At 34.9% G+C, this 26708-nt stretch overlaps 1 protein-coding gene across 1 annotated transcript in view; it reads right to left on the reverse strand.

The window, feature by feature from the left end:
- Positions 1 to 25557, reverse strand: part of LOC108575518 (furin-like protease 2) — a gene marked incomplete at its 5' end in the record, with an annotated part of 58181 nt that extends 32624 nt beyond the window's left edge. The window contains 3 exon segments of the mRNA XM_017938335.1: positions 7075 to 7278; positions 20600 to 20704; positions 25546 to 25557. Of these exon segments, the coding sequence (XP_017793824.1) occupies positions 7075 to 7278; positions 20600 to 20704; positions 25546 to 25557 (321 nt within the window).
- Between the last annotated feature and the right edge of the window lie 1151 nt (positions 25558 to 26708).

The following is a 26708-nucleotide window of genomic DNA, read 5'->3' on the forward strand; positions in this document are numbered from 1 at the left end:
CTTATATACCTTCGGTACCCTCTCCCCAAAGTCATTAGCAAAATCGTCGGTTAGGTCAGGCGGGAAATTTTCGCGGGAGATTTTCGCGGGAGATTTCTGTTATCGTAACACGGTATAATTTATTAATTTTCACAATTTTGTTATAAATTTATACTTCCGACAATTTGTTATAATATTGCATATAAGAATTTATACGTTTTTACAATATTCTTCAATGGAAACATAGGTTTCAGCGTTCTCGTTACTTACTCGTGGTTAAATTAATTTCGTAGGGACTAAAAATCAGGTTGTCCTGTGGTTGTAGATTAAAAATAACCATAGTACAGCTAAATTTATCGTGTTAAATAATTCTTCTTACACGAATGAAAAATGTATTCAACGTTTGTTTGTTATAATATCGTGAAATAAATTATATTATACGTTTTCTCCACCAAACTGGACAAAGTACAACTAGTACTTATCGAAATGATTTATCTCTCTCGAAGAAATCGAGTTTGTATAGTGAGAACGTATAAATTGTTATATGCAATGTTATAACAAATTGTCGGAAGTATAAATTTATAACAAAATTGTGAAAATTGATAAATTACAATTCTGCCTGAATTTTTGAAATTCAGAAAAACACAGGTGAACTTCCATTGCATTTAAACGATATTCTCCACCAAACTGGACAAAGTACAGTAAATTCTCTACAAGAGTCAGTAAGTTTACTGTCTCGCAACGTAAATTTAAGTAAATTAGGTTGAACTGCACAGAAAATGCACAGAACTGCACAAATAATTCATTTCACGATATTATAACAAACAAACGTTGAATACATTTTTGATTCGTGTAAGAAGAATTATTTAACACGATAAATTTAGCTGTACTATGGTTATTTTTAATCTACGACCACAGGTCAACCTGATTTTTAATCCCTACGAAATTAATTTAACCACGAGTAAGTAACGAGAACGCTGAAACCTATGTTTCTATTGAAGAATATTGTAAAAACGTATAAATTGTTATATGCAATGTTATAACAAATTGTCGGACGTATAAATTTATAACAAAATTGTGAAAATTAATAAATTGTACGTTATTATAACATTACAATAGAATGCGAAATAGAATTACGAAAGAATCGGCGATTTTCTGCGAAAAATAATTGATTCCCGCGAAAAACGATCGATTTCCCGCGCAAAGTAATCGATCTCCCGCGAAAAGTAGTCCGTTTCCCGCGAAAAGAAGGTTTCCCGCCTGACCTAACCGACGATTTTGCTAATGACTTTGGGGAGAGGGTACCGCAGGTATATAAGGACCCGCCGATGTCCCGCGAATTTATTCACCCTTTATACTGGGCCATAGACACTTCGCGGCGTATTTTGACCTGAAGGTTCTGAGATGTGAATAGAGTGGTCGGGGGCTACTAGCTAGCCTATGTCCACCCTGTACACACTCAGCCTTCTTGTAACACTTGTATATATTAGAATCAATTAGAATTTCTATTACTAATTATTAAACAAATTTTAACAATTACCGGCACTCGCTAGGCACGTAATATCAGACTTTAAATACTCGACTTCGAACTTCGGTTTAGTCATAATTCTATTAATGTTCTAATAACGTATAATTTATTAATTTTCACAATTTTATTATTAATTTATACTTCCGAAAATTTGTTAAAACATTACATATTATTATTTATACATTTTTGCAAGTTTCTTTGACAAATAAGTACGTTTCAACGATCTTATTACTTTCTCGTTGTGAAATCAAGTTCGGAGGATTAAAAATCAGGTTGACCCTTGGTCGCAAATTTAAAATAGCCATAGTGAAGGTGAAATTATTATTTTAAATAAATGTTTCTATACGAATTAAGAATCTATTCAACGTTTGTTTGTTGCAATACCATGAAATAAATTGTATTATATATTTTCTCAGTTTAGACTGAATTTAAAGTTCGTAAGGATTAGAAATCAGGTTGACCTGTCGTCCTAGATTAAAAATGGCCATAGTGAAGGTAAAATTATTACGTTAAATAATTGTTTTTATACGAATTAAATATTGATTCAACGTTTATTTGTTGCAATACCGTGAAATAAATTGTATTATATATTTTCTCAGTTTAGACTGAATTTAAAGTTCGTAAGGATTAGAAATCAGGTTGACCCGTGGTCGTAGATTAAAAATAGCCATAGTGAAGGTAAAATTATTACGTTAAATAATTGTTTTTATACGAATTAAATATTGATTCAACGTTTATTTGTTGCAATACCGTGAAATAAATTGTATTATATATTTTTTCTGTTTACACTAAATTTAAAGTTCTGTTTACATGTTATAACAATTAGAATGTAGACGTTTTGCCGTTTCACGGTTTTTCCTCTGTTAATTATGTGTTTATAAATCATTTCAAACTAAAGCAGCACCATGCCCACCCTTAATTAAACCGTCTCAGTAGTTTACCGTAATTAATAATCTATTTTCGGAATTTATACGAGAATTTTTGAATTTTAGTAAATACTAGAGTCAGTGCATCGCGTATTGAAATAATAGCTTATACAGATAATCTTTTGAAATTACTCTTAATTAGGGAAAATCTTGAATCTTGTATGGAAGATGAAGATTTTCAGGAAATATTTATTTTTCAACAATGAATTTTTGTTTTATCGATTAATAACGTACGAAATGATTTTTGGAAAATTTTCTTCGTTTGAACGTTCGTTTAAGGTTCGACTATGATTATCAAATCTCTCGAAACACCGTAGAATGTTCAATTTTAAAAGTAACTTCTTCAATTTTTGGATAATCTGGGTAACGTGTTAGTGTTGACGATACACTTTCGAGTATAGACGTTAAAGTTCATAGAGTGGTCGGGGGCTACTAGCTAGCCTATGTCCACCCTGTACACACTCAGCCTTCTTGTAACACTTGTATACATTAGAATCAATTAGAATTTCAATACAATAGACTGAATAACAATTCATTTTAACTAATACCTATTAGAAATTTTCCTTTTAAAACAAATATAAATCATTTTACCAATTACTGGTACTTGCTAGACATTTAATATCAGACTTTAAATATTCTCCTTTCGGTTCTTTTAAATACAATCAAATAATTTCTTCAATTATCGATACTGACTTGGAATACTCCGCTTCGAATAAAATATTTCGAAATTATTTTGAAGGTTTAGGGAAATAAACATTTGAATTTTAGTCATCGTTGTTCTTCAGACTTGTCGAATAGGATATTGAAATGACTTTGAGAGGTTGCCTTTTCGTTACTTTTCTTCCAGCAATTGAAATTAATTTGAAATTTTTCATATATTTTCTCTGATATTGAATTTTGTTTACTAATAATTTACCATCCAACGAATTTGCATGAATTGCATGTTAAGTAGTTAGTTGATTTATTATTGTATATTGTGAGCTGATTTGGAACGAGCAAGAAAAAATTATAAAGCATAATACTATAATCCTATGCTTAAAATGTATTTTCTTGTGGCCCTCTATACTGACCATCTATACTGTCACTTGTAGAATCCAAACTTACTGACTCTTGTAGAGAATTTACTGTATTGGAGAAAGCATATCGCATACCCGCGAGGGAAAAGTGTCTCATGTGAAAAATTTTCATTTCATTGCTTGGAATATCTTCTAAAAAATGTCACAAGTTGAACTGTAATATTTTCAAGCGAGTACATTTTAGCTAACGTATGTTTCGTAATGTTATAATTAAGTAATTTTCCAAACAGAATTTTTCATTTTGCTCTTCTCAAAAATTTCATCTTTTCGACTTGTGACAGTTTCCTCGCGGGGCTGCGATATGATGATAATAAATGACTAAAAATGAGTTCATTTTTCATGTACATACAGTGACTCCCATGAATATTAGGACACTCGTTAGAACAGTGTAATTTTTTCAAAATTGGACCTAACGACTTGAGTTTTTTTGAGAAGTTACAAGGATTAGCATACTAGGTGACGTGCACAAAAAATAAAAAAAAAATTGCAATTTGTGTCAGGTTCAATTTTAACACATTCACGACGGGAAACGTAGTCCTACGTCATTTCAAAGTCTTTAGCAGAATACGGGCAATGTAGACCTAAATGATTTCAAAATTGGCGTCAGAATCTTGCCTTAGTCAGCTACAGACTTTTGGAAATTATATGCCGTATTCAGCTAAACGTTTTGTCCGGCTATCGCCTGTCGCGAAAGTGTTAAAAGAGTTATACTGCTCTAAAGAGTGTCCGAATATTAGTGGGAGTCACTGGGAGTTCTGAACCCTTCATTTACGAACGTCCAGTTTGCAAAATGTCAAAGTTAGTCGAACTAGAAAATCTCTTTTAAATCTCTGTCAAGTACAAATCCATCTCGTATTTAAAAAAAAAAACAAAACAAATTCAAAGAATTATGGATTTAAAAAAGCTGTGCTACATGCATGGGAAAATGTTCGTTTACCAATTTCGTGGTTTGAAGTTGCATTTGCTAACATAAAGCACCTGATCGTTAATATTGCGGCTGTATATCGATATATGGGTGTATATCGATATAGGATATATCGTGTTTCCGTCGTTAATTCTAGAAACGACAAGAGCAGTAATCGCCGCTAACTATACCGAAAACGATCGTTCGGGGCGACGTGCAGAGAATTATGAACAGCAGCACATGAGAAAGCACGGCCTTTGGCCGCGTTCAAATTTCTCCTCCGTATCGACAACGAATGAATCTTTCTCGCTATACAAGAGAATATCGATATACTAGGGTTGTTTAAGATTTCCTTCACGCGGGAATAAATTACGAGCAATTTAGAATACAAAAGGAGCAGAGCGGCGAGACAAAGAGATGGTAATAGGTTGGTAAACGTAGAAATATGTCAATTGAACATTACTTTACCGTTCATAAGTATTACGCTAGAACTAGAACGTACATTATGTTCGTACAGGAAGTATTATCTGATTTAAAAATATCGTCACCTTAATACTACAACTAAATAGACATCGTAAATTCATTAACGGAACAATCGAATTCATTGGCGAGTTTTAGCACTGTAACATAGAGTTGATTTTAAACTTATCCACTTTTAACATTTCCAAATACTGTTAGAGTTGTCTACTTTTAGCATACCACGCGTACACAGAAAATATTAATTTACGAAAATTAAGGAAGGAAGTGCGACGATGAAAAGTCAAATTTAATCATCGCCTTTTTTTAGAACTTACGAATACAGTTATCAGTGGAGTATGAATTATGTAGTGGTAGTATTAAGGCGACGATGTATTAGTACAAATGTATATGCTCGTTAAACTGAATATTTTTTTTTATTTGAATAATTTGGTGACGACTGTTTAGATATAGTTCACATTCAACGAACGTCTTAATACTTATGAACAGGAGTGCAAGTGATTCAATGGACATTAACCCCTTAACGTTCACGTTTCCCTCGATTCGATATTCAAAAAATGATCAATTTTATTTTCTTTCAAATTATTTCCTAGACGTATAGAAATAAGTTTCCCTTATTTATAATGCTGTAACTTACGTTTTTTGCTATTACAGAAAAGTTAACGCAACATGAAAACTGAAAGAAAATAATTGAAAAAGCTGAACTTATTGGACGATCGTTAACGAGCGTCAAGGAGTTAAGGAATTTAGAAAGAGGAATGTTGAAACTGAAAGTAAATGTTTTTCATAAAATTCCTAAGGTTTGTCAAGTGTACAGTTTCGAAACGTGAAAAAATTTAGTTTAAGATGACATGTGGTTTTAATTTTTAAACTATTCAGTTTGATTAATTTATGCATTTTTTAATAAACTGGTGAGCTATTATTAGTTAAGAATAATTTAGTTCAAAATGGAATGTAGTTTTAATGTTTAATCTATTCAGTTTGATAAATATATGCATTTATTAATAAACTAATAGGCTGTTATTAATTAGTATTAGTTAATAAGAGTCTACCAATTTATTAAAAAATGCATAAATGAATCAAACCAAACCTGTTAAAAATCTAAACCACAGCTGTTATCTTATGTTGTTACATCGTTTACATTGTCATTCATGAGATTTACCTAAAATCAATGTTTTACTCCAAGGACAAACTGATTTGAAAAAAAAATACGCAATTGAAGTTTGCAAAAGGTCTTGGCTTCTGAATTTAGCGTGTCACGTGATTTCTTCATAAAATATGCTAGGTGTAATCTGTACCTTCACATCAGCAATACAGATAGGTACATATTTTACCATCGTTAAGCATAACTACTTATAAGAAAATCGCGATTTTCTTCCGTTGAATCCGAGATGATTAAACATTTGCAGATAGTTAAAACTAAAAGTAGATATACCATAATTTATATCCCGAAAGAGGATAAATTCGTCTAAATTTTGCATCCCGTTCACTTTCCACCTTCTTGATTACGTTCCTTGCGGCACGCGGATCGTTTATTTTAAGCGAGTTAATTCGCGGTTCGTAGTTTCGTCGTGCTCTTATTAAATATTCTCTACACTTCGTTCGGGTACGTCCCATTTTTCTTATATGCCTCGCCTTACTCAATTATCCTCTGTTTAACCGGTTAACATTCAATTTTGTACGCTTTTTTTCGCGCGAACAATTCTTATCGAATTTTCCATTTTTCTCATTTTACCTCGTGGCCAATTCGAAGTTAAAACATTTGCACACCGCTCTTGGGAAAAAGTTACCTGTGTTTAACTTCGACCTACGTCATATGACTTCGAGTTTAATTTTCAAGTCAATTCCTCGTGAATATTCCCGCCTTGTACCGATCACAGAGAATATTCGCCGTTTTACACGTGTATAATTACTATACAAACATTTCTGACATGTACAATTAACGTTAGAGGTGTGTAGACAGTACGCGGAAAATAGTATTGCTACACGCGTATCGAGATTCAATTTTGGTACGCTGAAATACGAGCGAAGGCTAGATATATCGAAAGGAGGAACCGAATTCAGACTACGTAATAACTGTTATACCGAATGTCGTTAGGTCTGCTAAGCTGAGGAACGGTAGTCCCGTCACGTAGTTCGTTTTGGTCGGGATTTCAGGGAAGTAAAATCGAAGGGCCCACTTACCAGGTACCACTGTTCCTTAAAGAGCGGATCCGTGAACAGGTTCTGAAGAGGCACGCCTCTATTTCTCTGTCGATGGAACGTGGCCTGCCTAGGACGTGGTCCAAACTCATCGAAAAACGCCGGATAATCGGAGAACGCGAACGACGTGGGCACGAAGTCCCTTTTCTTGCGTTTCTTCTCGTGTTGCTGCTGGAACCATCGTACCTGCAAAAAACACCAAGAGATTTTTCTTTAGACCATCATGCACGGATTTCAGAGGCCAGCTAAAGACTGAAGAGCACTCGGGGCAACAAGAAACATGTGTCACGTGTGTGCGGATCGTTGAAGTGACACGTGAACGTTAAACGAGAATGATTTATAGCAATTTATTTAGATTACTGAGCCTTGTATTTTTCGTATCGAATAAAATTCGTCGATTTAGTATATGTAACCCTCGTACGCTCCTCGGGTGAAAATTCACCCATAGCCTCTTTCCAGATGCTGTACTATGTTTGATTTCTTTTTGAACGTGTTACAACTTTTGAAATTCACAAATTTAACTGACTTTCAATGAAACATAGTGTAAAAGATTACTAATAACATTAAGCAAAATATAGAGCGACAATGGGTGACCCGAGGATCTCTTGCGTAACTATTTCTGAGGAACGTATGATGGTTAATAGAGTTGCACATTTAAGGGGGTACGTCATCCTTAAGCCTCTAAAAATAGGGTAAAATTTGCGAATTTTTTTCATAGGTAACTGCCAAAGTTTCAATTTTTCAGAGGATATAAATATAATTTTCAGCTTTCTTCATCACTGACGTTCTTTTGTTCCGCTGTGAAATTACAATACAGGACTTGGGTCAGTTTGATTTTGAGATAAAGATTTGTTTTGTTTGGGAAAGATGAATAAACTTGATTAGTAATCATTTTTATGTGGATTTGCAGAATTAGGTAATAGATCGTGTAATTGAATTGATTTACAGGTAGAGTGGTGTTTGTAATTATTGGAGTAATTTTATGAATTAGAAGAAATAAATATTGTAAGTTTTGTGGAAAATGTGTATCCATCGTTTATGGTATTTCAAAACTTGATGCTTTGTGCTGCAAATGATAGAATTGATTGTAGGATTTATTTAAATGGTAAAATGATAAAAAGAACTGCCTCTTTGGTATTTCATTATTAATACATGCTAAAATCAGTTATTTAAAATCAACGTTTTAGCAAACTAATATTTCTGTATCATCAAGGTATGATAAATGGTGATTGCGACATCCAAATACGTGCGTTTCAATTAATAATCGCAAGCAAGCTTCAAATAAATTCTTCTTTCCTTTCATAGCATTATAATTAGTATTAAATACATTCATTTCTCGTCAAACATTGACATAAAAAGTGACAATGAATACTCTATTTTTCGAATAATTACAGACGGTTTACATTATTTTACGTAATATTTAATTTTTCTCAGGTAAAAAATGAGGAAAATGTCAGGGATAGATATACTGCAGTGAAATTTTAATGTTCCGCGCTGATAATCGTCTGCTTTTGTTTTCTTCTTTTCAGGCGGAGTTGGCGTTATCGTTACGCTTTTTTTTTTTTTACTTAATGCTATGATACCCCTTACGTGATTATTAGAAATATGCACATTAAACATACATTTGTACAAAAAATCTATGTACTCAAAGTATTAAACAGAAATCTAAATGTATAAGTAAATACAAGGTAATATACATTCAACATAAACTACATTTATAAGTATAAAGAGTGCTTCTTGAGAAATTTGAAGATAATTAAGAGAGGTATAATAAATGGTTTACTTAAAAATGCATCTATAGAACAAGAAGAAAATCCAACTCTAAAAATCCTATAAATCATGCCAGTTCATACACCACTACCGTACAACGGGCACTGCAATATTACATGATTTAGATCCTGCTCTGAACAACCACACTGACAATCAGGGTCAGCGGCAAAGCTAACTCTGAAAAGTGAAGCAGCCGGCTAATAATGATTTGAGTGAAGTCTGTTGGTCCAACTAACGAAATCTCTAGAAAGAGTATATGTGCAAACCTATAAGTTACGTTAACCCCTTAACCTATGATTTTTTTTCTGATTATGCATCTAAGCGTCAGCTATTTACTGTTTCAGTACTGTATCAGGTAACAAAAGTAATCCTCAGTTTTACAAACTAAAACGAAAGTTAGGATTACAATTAATTTTTGTCACATCTTGACCAGAATCTCTGCCACGAGTCTCACTCGTTGTTGTAGATTAAAGGGTTAATGCTCATTCAATAATATTTCCTCCCTCGTGTCGCAGTGTCGCATTGTTAATTATTCGAGTAATTTTATGAACGATAATCGATTATGGAAACGAAGTTGACGCTTCTTTCAGCTGAAACGGTTTGCGATGTGTCATCACGTTTCAACGGTAGCAAGTACCGGCTTGGGCAGACTATTAAAAATTTCGCGTGTTTGCGATTCACGCGTTGCATTTTTAAACAAGCCCACCCATCTCTCCGCGCCTCCAGTGACTGGCACAGCTCGATTTATCGCGAAAAATACGCAAGCGGTGCACGGCCAGACGAAAATTTCGCAAATATATACGGATTTGTCCGTATGGCGCCTTGTAAACGGGACCATCAACGAGCAGCGTTTTCGCGGTCGAGCTTCAGCTCGGCGGAGCGTGAAACACGCGACGCCCCGGTCATCGTTTCATTCATATCGCCGGACGATTCGACGTTAAAGCCTCGCCCCGCTGAAATTCACGGCCCCTGAATTTTGGCCAGCCTCCAAAATCCCTAGGCTCGCCCCGGCGCGGCGTTCCGCGTCGATAAGTGTCACGGTCGTAGCGTCCACGTGCGTCCGAATGTTTGGAAAAACGTGAATATGTGGCGAATTGAAACGATATGGAGATTGAAACGATAAAAAGGTTCTTGCATTAATTGTGACTCGTTCGCTTTTCCCTCTTCAATCTTTTGTCTCCTTCCAGACAATTTTTCGTCCCTACAATCTCTGTGTAATTTGGACTCCTGGCATTTCAATTAGACTGTACCGAACGAAGTTGCCACTTCTTTAGGTCGAAAGGAAAACGACGAATTTTCAGAAATAATAGTCTGTATTAATTCCATTTCTGTGAAAATTAGCATTTTTTAATTCGATAAATTATTCATGAAGGCTGATACGTATAACTTGACGATTTGAAATTACTCGTAAACTATTCGTTATATGAAAATGTGTACGAAGCAAAATTTGCATGATTTCAATTTTTAATTATTCATATTGATTTTTTAACTATATTTCAATTATGTTGCAATAATTTTTCTCTTTCTGCATTGCTGATATATGAAGTTTTGAAGGGCATCATGATTTGTTTAACCCTTTCACTGCTGCTGGCACTTTGAAAATTTGCTGGCACTGTGCCCTTGACGCCTATAGGCGTTTTGAAAATTTGCGAGCACAGTGCCCTTGACGCCTATAGGCGTTTTGAAAATTTGCGAGCACAGTACCCTTGACGCCTACAGGCGCTTTGAAAATTCTCTCGCATTGTTATTGGCGCATTGTAGCACTAATTCACCTTAATTTGAACCTTGGTTATTGTTATCTGTGCACTTCCACCTTAATTTTGAAAAAATTTATAATCGCGTAACAACATATTGTAGGAAACGGAATGCAAAATGCAATTAGAAATTGGTGAAATATAAGTAGGATAAACGAAACTAATAACGCTATATAATTAGGATAAACAAAACTGATAACGCTTTATCGCTTCGCAGGAAAAAACGAATGGCCCTCGCTCTTGTTTTCCCTATTTATAAGGTCTTCGCGACCCGCGCTCGCTCTCTCTCACTCTCTTAGCAACTCGCATTCGCACAAACATACTCGTTCTTGTTTAATAACAAGGAACTCGGAAGACCACGGCCCCCATTTCCCTTATTCGTATCGCAGGATTTTTAACAAAACAAGCTCGACCATATAATCGGCCCGCTCCGGTCATTGACCTCCTACAATATTATAACACTAGAAATGAGAATATTTGGCAAAGTAAAATTATTTTTAGTTCAAACCCGACTATTCGCATGTAACAAAGTAAGAATTTGCATTGCTCAAAATTTTCATCGCTTAGGTTACTCGTTTAACACGTTGACTGCCACGGTGGTCATCAGTGACCGGAGGACCTCAAATGTTTAGAATAATTGAAATAAAACGAATATCGTCCACTAAAAATTTCGAACATCATAGCTAACTAGACATTATTTTGAATCAAAAAAAGAAAAATAATAATAATAAAGCATAATAAGCATAACATAATACTGTACTGAGAATAATGAAAATTTTCTTGTGGCCCCCTGAGCAAAACATGTAAACCTGGCGTGGCAGTCAACGTGTTAATTACAAATACACTAAAAATTAATTAAAATATTGTAAATGAAATATTTGAAAATAAAGCCCGATCCATTTTCATAGTTATACGCACGATTTAAAATAAAATTAGCTATTTACTATTTAAAATAATATTCTGCCCAGCTCTGTACTCAACCATATGTAGCTCTAGCCAAGTGCGATTTAATATTTCCATTTTACCAATACATTCTCGATTCCTTAACTGCTCGTTTAATTGAATTTTCAAGTAACAACTTGTTACTATCGATTGTGCCTGTAACCTAAAATACAAATTTTTTTATCTTACGCAAAAATTGTACCACGCTCACTGTTCGCGAGTTTGCACCGAGGTATAATCACGACTTGCTTTCGATGCAGCTGGTTCAGGATGTGTCGAACGTAACAACGAAAGGATACAACGGTGTTAAAGGGGGATGAGTTTTTTTCGCTCGAGTTTGACACGATGTTCAATACACGCGATATCCAATAAAAATGGCACAACGTAGGGGATTACATGATAGAAAAGTGATGAAGATCGAGAGCGTTATACTCTATGTATTTACAAGTTATAAATCGAATATTTATAGAGAAAAGGATGCGTGAATCGGATTGCAGAAACTCTGATTGGAGATTAATGGAGAAGTATTGATGTTTGCTTTGCATGCATGTGTGCACAATTCGCGAAGGAAGAAGGAAAAAAAAAAACGAGCAAAAAGTACGAGGACATGCTTCAGAAGCTTTGCTCACAGATTAATACCAAAATCTATACATTATCGGTATTTGCTCTGTACGTTTAATATGTGTCAAAGCAGAATTAAATACGTTCGTGAACACCGTGCAAATACCGAGCGAGTGATTTTCATTTATTATTGAAATTCTATTAACCAGTTGGACGTTTCTAACGAGTCTAATTTCTTATAGAGTGACCTGTCCGGTGAATGAGCACTTAAGTTGCAGGTCTGTTAAAATTAGTACTCACAAATCGTTATTGAATCCCCTAAATGCAATTACTGCAAGTGAGCTGTTTCATTACTGAAGTCATACATCCCGGAACACAATTCTAGCAATGTTTGATAGTTATAACCTTCCTTAAAGTCTGGCATAGGATTAAGCGAAACATGGGCCAAATGACCAACGAACCAATATAAATTTCTAACGAATGAACAGAGGTACCCCAGTGAATTTCTGAAGAAAACGTGGTTTTCAATGTGTTTATTTACTTTCTTGATCCGTACACTCCACATGAGCCCAACCGTTGCAGCTATGAAAAATTAATTTGTCGTACGGAACACCAGCGTAAACGTTACACGTCTTAGGACTCTGGTAATACTGAAGAAAAAAGAACGTCGCCGGAATATGTTCCTCAGGGCTATAGTATTCATTTGTTTTTCCATCAATAGTGCAGTCAACTAACAGTATAAGAGAGATCTAGCTTTGGCCGGTACTGCACGACTTTCCCCTAATTTCTGCAATTAATCACTACCTATACACGTTTTACCCTTTTTTCTTCTACTTTGAGATCGTCCCATCAAACTGAGATAACTTCCATTGTCCAAGTAACAATTCAAAATCCAGTCTAAGATGACATTTGCCACAAGGAAGACAGATAGCAATTGCACTATCCAAACACGGTAACGTCGTCAGCTAAGATCCTTCTGTATAGGTATAGCATTTACTCACAAGTCATGTAAGATTAAGTTGGTGTATGATATCTAGGTTAGTACTATCTAGCAACACTACTTGTGTGGTCCAGTAATGATTTACCGGGGAACTACGATTTCACGGGTATAGTCGATGGAAGAAATGTAGCGAGGTAGTAAGATAAAGCATTACATAGTCATATACTCATGTTTCTCGGCACTAAAAAGTGGTAAATGTTTATGCATGATTAGAGAACAAACTATTAGATCGATTGGTTTAATTCTTCTTGTATTATGAAAGCATATGTTTATCGAGTAGAAAACTGGAATGATAAATTGTAAAACGACTTTTACGTAAATACGTAAAACAGTTTTTTGGTACAGCTCCAAACGGTGGGCATGATTCAACTCGTGCGAGTGATTGGAAATAAAAATTTTCGATTTTTTTAACACTTTTTAGGATCTCGATTCACGAGGGTATTTTTTTTTTTTTTAGGAAAAAAAATTGTGGCAACGGTAACAATTTGAAAAAAGGGGTCGTGATTTTGATTTAAAAAACCGTACATTTCTTTTTGTTATTCAAAAATGATTCAATTTATTTAAAAAAGCCCCTGTGAGCAGATGATGAGATTAGGCGGTTATTATGCCCACCGTTTTAAGAAAAGTAAGTTAAAGTTTTATAATGATGCCTGTCGAGCGAAGTGATCCGTTTTGCACCTTTCAAAATGTGTACAAAAATTGGCTTTTCGAACTCAAGAAACGTATACCACCCCTTAAGTAGCATCACGCAGTGTTACCCAGGATCGCATATGGTATTCTACGTTTTTTTATTGGGACTGAATCAAAATTAATTTGCTTTGGATCCCTTATGTTCTCGGGTTTCTGTCGATTCGTTTGTCGATATACTCGAATATGTAAATTTTTACGCCTGAGCAAACTTACGACCTCGCTACATTTCTTCCAACGACTATACTGTTGAAGCACAATTTGACGATCAATAATTTTTATTCACGGACGCTTAATTTGTCGCATCGACGTTAACAAAAAGAATAATTTCAACATTTTTCAAAAATTCATAGTAACAATGTAGAAAAGCTATTTCACCAATCTATTATTAATAAGATATTTCGAATAGTAGCTACTAAATAGATTTTGCATAAATCGATCGGATCAAAACCTGTGATTATTACAAATTAATTAAATGTAATTTGAAAAAGCTGTAAAGAATGCGTTACTGCGATAGAATTACTTGTTGCAATGTTAATTTACGAACCATCAACTTGCAAATCTGTTTTACCAACTGAGGTGCCAGGAACATAAGCCAAAGCACCGATTCATTGTGCGGCGAATCGATCACAGATGAAAAGCACAATCTTCGAGAGAATTGTAGAAAATTAATATTCTTATAAATTCATTTCTAAAAAAAATATTCCGATATTTTCTTCACTACCAATGAACTTTCACAGTATTAAATTGTCTGTCTATATATAAATACGATACAATTAAATTCAAGTGTCCTTAAGAAAAATTTACTAGTGGAGATACTTCATTGGTTCAGATTTATTTGCCAACAATTCCATTTATACAACAGTGCAACATCAAAGCTTTCAGATTTATGAAACATTTATAATTCTACCGTTCTCTCTCCAAGACGTATTATTCATTTTCATGGAGAGATACTTGCAACAATTAATTTCGTAAGAAATGTAGGAGTATACTGTACTAGTAAGGGTGAGTCATAAGTAAATTATTCAGTTATTGAGGTATGAAACTGCTTATAATAATGGTACCGTAACTTTATGTACTGGTTAGCTAATAGAACCATTCTCGTAAACTTTATATTTAGCTTGAAAGAAAAATAAAACAAAATTTTTAACTGCAAGTACTGACATTGCTTAAATGTAAAACTACTGTCAACAGTACTGACTTGAAAATAAAAGGATTATATCGCACGCTGCAGTTGTTAAATCCAGTTTTCCAATCATACAGTTATCACGATCCAAAAACATGTCAAGTACTGACATTGCTTAAATGTAAAACTACTGTCAACAGTACTGACTTGAAAATAGAAGGATTATCTCGCACGCTGCAGTTGTTAAATCCAGTTTTCCAATCATACAGTTATCACGATCCAAAAACATGTCAAAGCCAAAGCAATATTTATCATTATACGGAATTTCCAGTACAATGTAGTACTAGCAGGTTGGATGTAATTCTTCATGTTAACAAATGTAATTCTCTATTTCAATTATCCTTCGTCGAAATGAGTAAACTTTTTTTAAACAGACCTTTGTTTTCGAGAACATCGTTTCTGACAACTTGCTGATGCCCTATGCAATTTCGTTCTGTTTTATTTCACTTGCTTGTATAAAGAAATAATGCAACAAATTTTTGCACAGTGTTCGCTTAGTGTATACAAGTAACGTCAGGATAGATAGAAATAATTAGAAAAAAAAAAAAATGCAATATTTATATAGAATTTGGCAGTACCTACATTGTATTCGAAAATTTTAACATTACTTCAGAATGAAATAATCCAGTAAGAAGGTATCGCCTCCCATCTTTCCAATTGTACAATTAATTTCTTTAAATTCAATATTTCAAATTAAATTTTTTGGAAAACGGTAGTTCAAGCTAAAAAATTTTATTTTACGTTCTCGATTTATTTTTTTTTTCCACAAAGAATCATAGCCTGGCCGCTGGTACATTTTATAGGATATCCTACATGCTCGTCGCTCGATATCGAAAACTACCGAAATTCGACGCGCTGATTAACCCCTCAACGCTCACGTTTCTCTCAAATTGACGTGTCAAGAATTATCAATTTCGTTTTCTTTTTTAATTACTTCCTAGGAGCGTAGAATTAAGTTTCCTATTATTTATAATGCCGTAGCTTACCTTTCTGCCATAGCAGAAAGAATAACGCAACGTGGAAAGTGATGGAAGAGAATTGAAAAAAAAAAAAATGCACTTATTGGACACCAGGGTTAATTCCTGTTCCCTATTTTGTCGGGTCTGTGCGTTGATTGTGGCGATTGACGAGCGTTCGACTGCCGCGAAATTAAATCTTGTTAACCGAAAGATGATCTAATTTAAAACGCGTGCGGTGACATGAGCGTGTCACGAGGGCTAGCAACCCGTGACAAAAGTTATTACACGCAGAGCGTGTAATGACGTTAAATGATTTACTGTTTGACAGTACATCTGATTAGGTTGCACGTAATAACCATCCTGCATAATCTGATTACACGTGCCTTCCTTTTCGGTGTGTGGCCGCGTGTTACACAATCCTTTCATTATGCACGCTCACAGCAGCGGTAACGTTTCCCGGTTCAGCGAAACCTAACACTTTCGATGGTAAATGTCGTTGATGGTGGATCTTCCACGTTCTCGAAGGGAATAACCGGAAGCCATGATTTGTCAGCTCGTCAAATTATATCCAGACAGCCAAACATTCGATGCTCGATGTCTGTCTGACTGTTCGCTCTCACACAATGCGCGAAGCCTAATCATAATTTACACTCCATTCGCCAACGTGATTTTATGGTAGTGTTAACAATTATGATAAAAGTGAGTTCGAATGATTAACAATAAATACGTTCTGCAAGCTCCAATGTTCAAGTTCAGGTACAAGTATGTTCAAGTGCCGTTCAGGATTTTTAAGGCGGTACACAACTGTGATACGTCTAAAAACAGGATAAAATTCGGGAACTTTTTTCATAAGTAATTACTAAAAAAAAGCTTCAATTTTTTTTAGAAGCTATATTCTTTCGCTAATAAATGTTACAAAATGCGGGAGAGGTCATGAAACTTTAATGTAACAAAGTCAGAAATAGTTGACTTACTATTCACCTCTAGATTTACATTGCTACTCTCAAAACATGTGAAATTTTTATTTGGGAATTGAAGGTTCCTTACCTTAATGCCTACATATGATTTAAATGTATACTTATCCACTTGTTTATGTTTTACAAGTCTCTAAGGACAAACATCAAGTGTTGTAACAAATTATTACATATAGAAAATGTTGAAGTGGCAAAAATTATGTCTTACTTATAAATACAAAATTGTGACTACATCGTTTCTCGATATCTCGTTAAAAAAATGATTAAAAATGATGTATATTCACATCGTTTACATAAAAATTTCTTTACCATTTCCTTATCATTCTCTTTCATAATTTTCTCAAACTATGACACCCTCCATTTCCTGCAAATTGACTTTAAAACTGATTATCCGTCAAGGAACTGCTTTTCCTCGAACATCTACGAAGAAACACTTTCCATTAGCAACAGAATTTGATTGGATATCAATTGAACGGAAGGAAGGCACCGATTAATTACTACTTGCTACACTGTTCAATTATTTTACGAGCACTCGAGTAATTGTCACCGCAACCATATTGTAAATTCACATTACGATGTGCTGTAATGCCTCAGCTTCCGTATTTATCGAATAAACCTCTCCAGAGCTGTTTCATCCCGCGTCGAAGTGCTTTATCAGTGAGAAAAAGACAATGGTCGCGGTTGAAAAGATGAAGCAAGCATAATATTATCTTTGGAAACGGGCTGATATTCTACCGTGTTTTTGCTCGCAAAAGGGAGAGAGTGCGACGAGGAGATGTGAAGTAAGAGAGAACTGTGCTGTCGACGACTTGAGACCACTTTGGTTTTAATACTACGACGTTAAAACTTTATCTTCTTTTTTTTCCTTCCCCGATGACTCGAATTCACGGGGTAGTTCTGACGTTCCAACTTGCGGTTAAAGAACTCGACGTGAAACCGATGGAACAATCGAGGAGGACGTTAATTAAAGGACCACCTAATTGCTCTCGGTCGAAATACTCTCGGGCTAAAGTATTTTCTTTTTTACAACGAAAGCATAGTTTATTCTAGGAGTAAGGTGTTATCTCACGGAGTAATAGTTAAGAATAGGAACGTTTTTATTTCACGTGACACTGCTGGTGCAATTTAAGGGGATACACCACCCTGAGGCGTTTAAGAAGGGAATCCGAATTGGCGGATGGAAAAAATCGATATTTTTATGTTTTGAGAATATGTTCCCGAAGTGTTAGATCGGAATTCGAAGAATTAACAGAGCTGTAACCTGTTGGAACACAGCGTGTCATACATGTCTTATAAATAAGTACTGTATGTATAACGCAGAAAATTTTAAACGCGTTTTTCTCGAAACCACTTTTTTCCAAACCTGTGTGCAGCATAATTCAAAAAGTATTTAACCGATTTCTTTTTCTTCCTTTGCAAGAATTTATATAAACATCTCCTCCAGAGGGCTAACTACTAAAAATAATGAAATTGTTTAGGTTGCTGTGTTTAATTGCACAATGAAATGAAAAATTACGGCGAAAATCGAAATTTTTTGTTCAAACTGCCGCTACTTTGTCAATTTTTCAGTTATTTTCATATACTGAGGTTTGTTCTCTGCACAGTTTCCTAAAGAACAGTTTCTTTGATTTTTTTGTCTCAGATGAATGGAACAACCCCTATGCTGCACGCCTCACGACACGGCCTCACAAATGTTTGAATAACTTCTTGAATAAACTTTCAATTTTGCTCGCTGACCATTCCTTCTTTAGTCCATATGAATAAAAAACTACCCTAAAAATTTCAAAAGAATCCACCGCATAGTTTCCACAGAAAACACTAATAAACTTTCATGCAAATTAGTCCTCATCGATTGGGGTTTCCCTCTTAGATATAGATAAAGTTTGAGAATTTTTTTCGCAGGTAACTAGTAAATGAAAAGTTTCAATTTTTTCAGAGGATATAAACGTAACTTTCAGCTTCTTTCTCCAATTTTTAAAAAGTATAAATGTTACCAAAAATGGCGGAGTTATTCCCTAATTGTGAAACCGCTTTTGCTAGAGCATCGATTGCTGGCCGCCATCGCTGCGACAGCAAAGATTCGAATGTCAGAAAGAAAATTCTATTTAATTTATTAATACAGATGTATTACCTACAATGTAGCCTACAATTTTTCCAAAATTATAATTATTGTAGAAATGGTGGCAGTTTGAAGCACAAAAACCTCTTTTTACCCGTGAAAATCAGCTTTTAAACGATTTTAAAAAATTAAATACCTGACGTATCGAAAACATCGTAAGCTACATTATAGGTAATACATTATTATTTATAAATTATAAATAATGTTTTATTATCGATATGTAAATTATTTAATTTTTTAGAAACGTTTGAAGTTGATTCTTCTTTGGTAAAAAGAGCTTCTTCCTCTTTAAACTGTCACCATTCCCATAATAATTAAAATTTTTGAAAAATCGTAAGTGACATTATGCGTAACATATTTTTATTTATAAATCACAAAGAATTTTTCATTTACCCCCGTACTTTGAGTAATCTCGTCGTGATATCTCGTTTTTTCGTTTCCTCGTACAGGTACATGGTGGATGAGGATATGGATGACACAGTCGAGGATGTAGTGATTTCTTGTGCAAACATAAAGCACCAGTGTGGAATAAAGTTTTCTGATGTGTGCCTTCATTTTCGAGAAACTCAAGTACCAACGATTACTTTTTTTCTGAATATATGCAGGAATAACGTAAACATTTCAAATTATGAGATAGAACAACAAATGCATATTTGAACTGAGAAATGTCATTCAAATTATGCAGGAATTATAATTTTATTTCACATAAGAACTTGAAATTCACTCCATCTCCATTTTTGCATTAATCATTTCAAACTAGAGTTTTATGTTTATTTCGTTTATAACGTCTCTTGAACGAAAATTAAAATGAAACCTTACGTGACAGCACAAAATCATACATTTATTTCTGTTAAAATATTTTAGTTTAAAAAAAATTGTACGGAGTTACGTATACATTATGATACATTAATTTTAAACTAAGAACTTGTATACCACATCTGCTTCGATTAATATTATAGTATACTGTGGTAACAAAAAAATATGACGAAGCATTCCGACAGCTAAATGTGTCAAACAATTTTTAACAAAATATTAAAATACTGCAAATGTAAACCTAGAAATCGTCGATTTGTATAAAAAAAATATTTCTATTATTTCACATGCATTGATTTTGTCCCTTTTCTATCAATCTCAATATTTCAGCAACAAACGTACAATATCTTCACCCAATTATAAATGCTCCATTCTACGTGACGGCATAATTAAAAGCCCCGTAAACTTAAACAACAAACGGTAAAAGAATTTCCACGTCGCGTTTGCAAATCATCCGACAAGAAAAATGAAGGTCATCGTCCAGGAGAAATAATATTCTCTAAGAAGAAGAAGAAAAAAAGGAAACAGTAGGATGATATTTAACGCTGGAGAATACTAGCAGCTGAATTACACCGGCAGAAAATTAGAATGCCTGGGTAAACAATGCGCGTCGCGGGATGACAGACGCCGTGAAATTACGTGGCTTCCATATTTTGCACCTGTGCCCGCGTTTGCGTTCCCTGTTGGAGTTTGATGAGCACGTCTTTGCCCTCTCTGACACGCCAAAGATGGAATCACTTACCCTCGGCTCATCCCTTAACGTCTTGTGATGTGACTCGCTGCTAGAGAGGGATCTCTTGTGAAGTCGTTTGTCAGCGAACAGGAAGTATTCCTTCAGTGCTCCAATCTGCAAACAAACGGGACAGTCCCTGTTAGTCTTGCTGTCGTTTCAAGGATTAACAATTTTCCTGTGGTTTCGAGTGGTTCATTCGAACGCAATTCCTCGATTTCGCTGAAATTTCTGGCTGGTTTGATTTTGTTGTTTTCGGCGTGCATTGTTGTACAGAAGTTAAGAGGCAGAGTTAACTTTATTTCAGTTTTACTCGGAATTTTTAACAAGCAAGCCAATGCCGTATTAAAAGAAATAAGTTTAAAGCTGCGTCTACGCTATATCGCCCCCCTTATGCCAATACCACGAATGTGCGATTCGATAAATTATGAAAATTCACAACTAAATGCAAAATTAATTTTAAATCGTTCATTTAATGCCTCTCTTAATTCGATCACCCACTGTGTGTACTTGGCAATTTTATTTATTAAAATACTATCAAAATTAATTTAACGTAACGATTTCATTGAATGATATACATGCATATTTGTTCATTAAGGGTTTTTACAATATGTTTATAATGTTCTACGAAATATTGTGCCACCTACTGCCAATTCAAGTTCCCACAATTCTCCACGTGGTTGTCATAGTGCAGTCAAAATACAGACTCATCTCTGAGACGAGTGCTCCGTAAGTAGTTAACCCTCTATACCAGGGGTCGGGAATCTTTCGGAGCCGGAGAGCCATTTCAACAAAATAACGTACAAAAAATAAAATTTAGGACGCCGCAATTTTAATTTAAGAATCGCGTCGAAACATTTACTTTACCGACGCATTATAGTTATTCTTTGGGGGGTAACTGTCGGTTCTGTGGTGGCAACAGCAAATTTTTATTGAACATTTAAGAGCCGCAGGTTCTCTGCTCTATACCTACTCTATAAGGTCGTGTAACTTGGAAGTTACGTTTTCATTTACCTATATTTTGTCTAGTCCTATACTATCGCATTATTACCAAAATATTTCTTTATAATAATTATTAATTCTTGCTCCTCCCGTTCGAAATGTAAAATTGTAATCTTTCTTTTCACGAACGAAGAAAAGTCTATCTAGTGTTATATAGGGTTAAGTGTTAATACGAATTTCAATTGGAACAAATTACAAGTAGGACTTCAAAAAAATTCATCCGTAAACAGATTAACACAGATGTTCCTTCCATCTCCAACATTTACCCTCGCTGTAATCTTTCTTCATTCAACGAAAAACCGCATAGTTGATCATTTCTGGCGCGAAAGGTACTTAAAACATCGCAGCAGCCGAATAAGCTTGCCGCTTATTCGAATCGATTCGAAATATATCACGATGTCGATAGTACTTCTGCCACCTCATTAGGTCTGAATGGTCTTTAAAGAAGCTCTCGAGACAACCACGACGAAAATCCACGCCGCCTGATGACACCTCGATAATGTATGCAAGCTTCGCGACGTAATACGTCAGTTAAATTTTCTACCGAGAAGTTTCCTCGCATCTGCGGTCTCTGTTGCTTATGTACCATTACGTGAACGCTCATGTGTACGTTGGATTCCGAGATGCAACATTACGCTTCCTCTCTGGATGTCAAACGACGCTTACGAAACGGACGAACCTTCTTCAAGGAGAATCTGCAATTTCCATCGATCGATCGCTTGAAATGTATTACTCAGTGAAGAGTACAGGATGGTTTAGGAATTTTTCGGTTGGAAACGATTCCAGGAATTCGATCTTTAATGCTTCAAGAACGCAGAGATATTTGTCAAGGGTTATAAGATTAGCATTTTACGGGGTTAAAGGAATCGTTTTAGAGCAAGTTGCACATTTAGTATGTCGGAGTTTTTTCCTTTATTCGAATGAATTTTGTTCGGAGAGGATTTAAACCTAGTTAATGTCGCGATAAAAAGACGGAAGATGCTTTTTGACAGTGATATCTTTCCGGCAGAGTTGTTTCTTGGTTTCAGAAGAAAGTGAAAGAGCTCAACAGTATTTGCCGAAGGTCTAGAGGCATATTGCAAGAAAGGAAGCACCAAATGCCTCAAATGTCAATAAAAAATATGCTATACGCAATGAAAGTATAGACTGTGATACGTACGAAGACGAAAATATGACAAAAGAATTGAAGGGACAGAGGGAAAAATGAGAAAATCATTCATTCTTGTTGCAAACTTGAAGGATAATTTAGAGTGTTTTGTTAGGTTTTCTGTAGAAACGGTTTATGGCACGATCGACCGAGAACGGTTATTTTTGAGTTGAGGATTTTCGTTTATTGCTTGCACAGGTCTAATTACATCCTGCGAGGGTCACTAGAATTGCTTTGCTAGATTTTTAGTAATTTGTGTCCCTCGCGCTCAATAGCCTACGAACATACCATAAACCACGAATTTCACATCTGTATGTAACGGTCCGCTTGCCGATTAGTCACCCGGAGGAAATTCCAGATTTTTGGGACCTTCCGCCCACCCCTCGCGACCGTCTCCCACCCTTCCAAGGTGACAGCGCGCTAAGGGCGCACTGGAAGGGCGGTAAAGACGATATTAGACACGCTGATTGGCAAAGGCAATCATTAACCATTAACCAATCAGCGTGTCCCAACGAAAATCCCTCTCACGGTCGTCCGAGACGCGACGTCGGAGAGTGGAGTCGTCGAGTAGTCGTTCAACCACCACGAACAAGGAGAACCAAGGAGCAACCAGCTCACATCACGCGATACCATAGATCAGTTTTTACAAGTCCCAATCATTTGGGTGGTCCTTCGAACCAGTATCTAGACGGCACCACATCGTGCAAACATCCACAAAGCTCGAATGTGTTTTCACCCTGAAGAGCCAAAAAATAGCAAAAATTCAATTGCGTGATACTCCTTTTGACGTCCTCTACAAACTTGTAAAATTTTTAAGAAATCGGAATTATCGGGTTATCGAAGTTCCTATGTTAATTGAAATTTAAATGATAATTTCTCACAAGGTGTGTTCACCAAAGTGCTCATTGCGTTTCTTAATGGATCCTAATGGTACGTTTAAAATACCCCGAGGTTTATTTGTGATTTCCGCTAGGAACCGACCAAAGAATACCACCAGAAAGGGAAAAGAGCACTTTAGAACGTATACCCGTTTTCCTTTCACCGGTGACTTGATAACTCGATATTATTGACCGCTTTCGGACCAAAAGACAACAATGAGAATGTCCTGTATCAACATTGGTATCTCTCGACAAGTGTCTATCTTGTCTGGAACGCGGTTGGCCGACGACATCCCACCTTTAAGTTCCAAGTTCGAGTGGCTTCTTTGAAGTGTGCCATATTTGCTCGAATGGTAACATCCACTCGTACATCGTGTATCGGGGTGGCTCTATTGAAGAGCCATCGAGGGTCTAGTTTGACTACGAATTAGCCGATCGTCAAAGTATAGAATCATTCGTTCCCTTTGTATGAAATGCCCCATTTATTCCGTATACATTATACGTACATATGTATTTATGTAGTTTGTACCGTAGAAAATTGCCATTCCTTCAGGTCGAAATAAACACGTGATATTTGTTTATTTGTCTTTTTTATTTCTATAAATATTTATTTTTCATAGCAAAAATTAAATTCCTTGAGATTTCTTTACAAATTTTCTAGGTGTTCCATATTAGGCACCACTTTTTGACTTCAAGACACTTAAACTTTTGCACAGTTAACTATTAACATACGAATATCAATTTTAACCCTAGTTTCATTAAAAAAAAGCATGCCTCTATGTTTAGCAAGTGTTTAAAGTCAGGTGTTCCATATTAGGTGCACTTACCCTATATTTTGACCTAATGCAGTTGCACTATAGCCTAATTTAAATTGATATAGAAGAAGTGTTTTAAATTTTTTGAAAGACATCATACTGTGTGCTTACGAAAAAGAATTTAGTAAAGAAAAGGAACAGAAGAGCACAGTATTGGAATAACTTTTACGTAGTACAAGTAAAAATATAAGTTACCCAGAATTTACGAATCACGTTTGATTGTCAATTATTCTTACATCGGTTATTTCATGAGATACAACCTAATGTAACCACCTCAATTATTTTCGTTATTATTAGACCGATCAAAAATTGTTTTGAATTAATTTAAATTAATTAATTAAATTATTTTCGCTGTTGTAAAAGACACGAGAAGAAAAGTGAGGAGGAACTGTATTCGAAAATTCGATGGAAAAGATAATTATTTTCCAAAAATTTCTATTTTTCATCTGGTACACTAACCAAGTTTGCTTATTTTAGTAATAGGGCTAATACGTTCTTTAAAGTCAAGAAGATGACATAAACATTATTCTTTCCCATCTTCAATAACAGCAAAAATAAGTTAGACGTTAATATTTATTAAGCAGCACAGCCTGTATTCTTCGAACAGCAACTATTTTCGATAACTAACAAGTCTGACAATTATTAATTTGTGGATTACGCTTCGTCTAGTACACCGCCTCGAATCTAACAGTGGGGTTTGCGTTATCGACCGATCACCAGCTCGACTGTTAATCAACGTTCTGTCTCTCTGAAAATGAATATTTCTTTTTCAATTCGAAGAAATCTTACTCTACATATTCACTCTTCTAATTTTCCAATTCATGTTATAGCAATTGTATCATTCAAAATGTTACCTTATGTAATCTTATGTAAGTGTAACTGTCTGGAAAGTTAAAACCTAATTTGAAATATTTTTTTTTTCTCTAATTTTAATATTTCTTTTTCCAATTCACTCTTCGAATTTTCAAATCTATATTATATTACTTATATCGTTCAAGATGTTGCACGTGATCTTACGAACGTGTAACTGTTCGCTCGATGAAATTCTTCTGTATTTACTTAAGTCGAACACTTTTTGCCGGACCTGAAAAATTCATCTAGAATTTTCAAAGATACGCGACCGAAGTTTTCGAAATTTTAAGCCCCCTGTTCATTCTTGATAGCAGCTGATGCGTGTATGCATGAATTTATGTGAAAAAAACTCTGGACAGATCCAGACGCTGACGAAGTTTTTCTAAAAATGGTGACGCATGCTGTTGCATACCCATACACTGCTGCAAGTTATCCATCAATATTCTGTCAAGGTTCACTACGCTGCATCAACTTTATCTCTAGGATTTTTTATCTTCAGATTATAAAAATATTTCTACTGGCATCATAAATATGACTGCAATTCTTTTACGAGCAAGCAGCAGTTGTTTGAAAAATCCACGATGTTCTGGTAGGTTGTATATTTTCGAAACACTATGTTTCAACTAATATTCTGTGTTTTTGTAACAGGTAGATCTTTATGTAAGGATAATCGATGTTTCACTTTTGAACAACAAATTATTTAGAATACATATGCAAAGATCGGACTAAAATTCTGCACGGCATTGATAGCGATCTTGAAAGTAGAATCGTGAAATTAACATAAATTTAAAATTAGAACAGCTACCTTTATGCGAGAAAGATCATAATTCAAATTTATACGTCGTATGAAAAAATTAAATGTACTTCAACTGTAATGCACATACGTTTGAACTGTAAGCGCAGAAATGTCACATCCACGTGAATTATCATTTTACAAAAAAATATTTGTCTTTTGTACATTTTCTTTAATTATATTTTGTAGCATTGAATACACATGTTTGTTCCATTTACATTTTTTTTAAATTAAAATAAATCAAAATAAAAATATTATTATTAATTAATTAACCTATAAGAATCGTTACGCTTTGATCACAGCCGATTGTACGATTCTGGGCTCGAATGAGATGAATTTAATTTGATTTATTATTTCAGTTCCAAGATACACAAAGCTGCATTTAAATTTTGGAATTTTAAAATCAAATATAAACGTTATTTGCTCTTCAGTTTTATTATATGTACAAACATATTAGAAATCAGTGGTCGACTAGAAATCAGAGCTGGCAAACTTTATTTCAAACAACGAATAAAATCTCAGGATTTATTCGTGAATAACGAATAATGATTTTTTTTCGGAGAAAAATTATTCGTTATTCACGAATAAATCTGCAGCGTTATTCGTCATCAGAAATAACTCCACGATCAGAGTT

The sequence above is a fragment of the Habropoda laboriosa genome, unplaced genomic scaffold (genome assembly GCF_001263275.1).
Source record: "Habropoda laboriosa isolate 0110345459 unplaced genomic scaffold, ASM126327v1 scaffold286, whole genome shotgun sequence".
Classification (NCBI taxonomy): Eukaryota; Metazoa; Arthropoda; class Insecta; order Hymenoptera; family Apidae; genus Habropoda; species Habropoda laboriosa.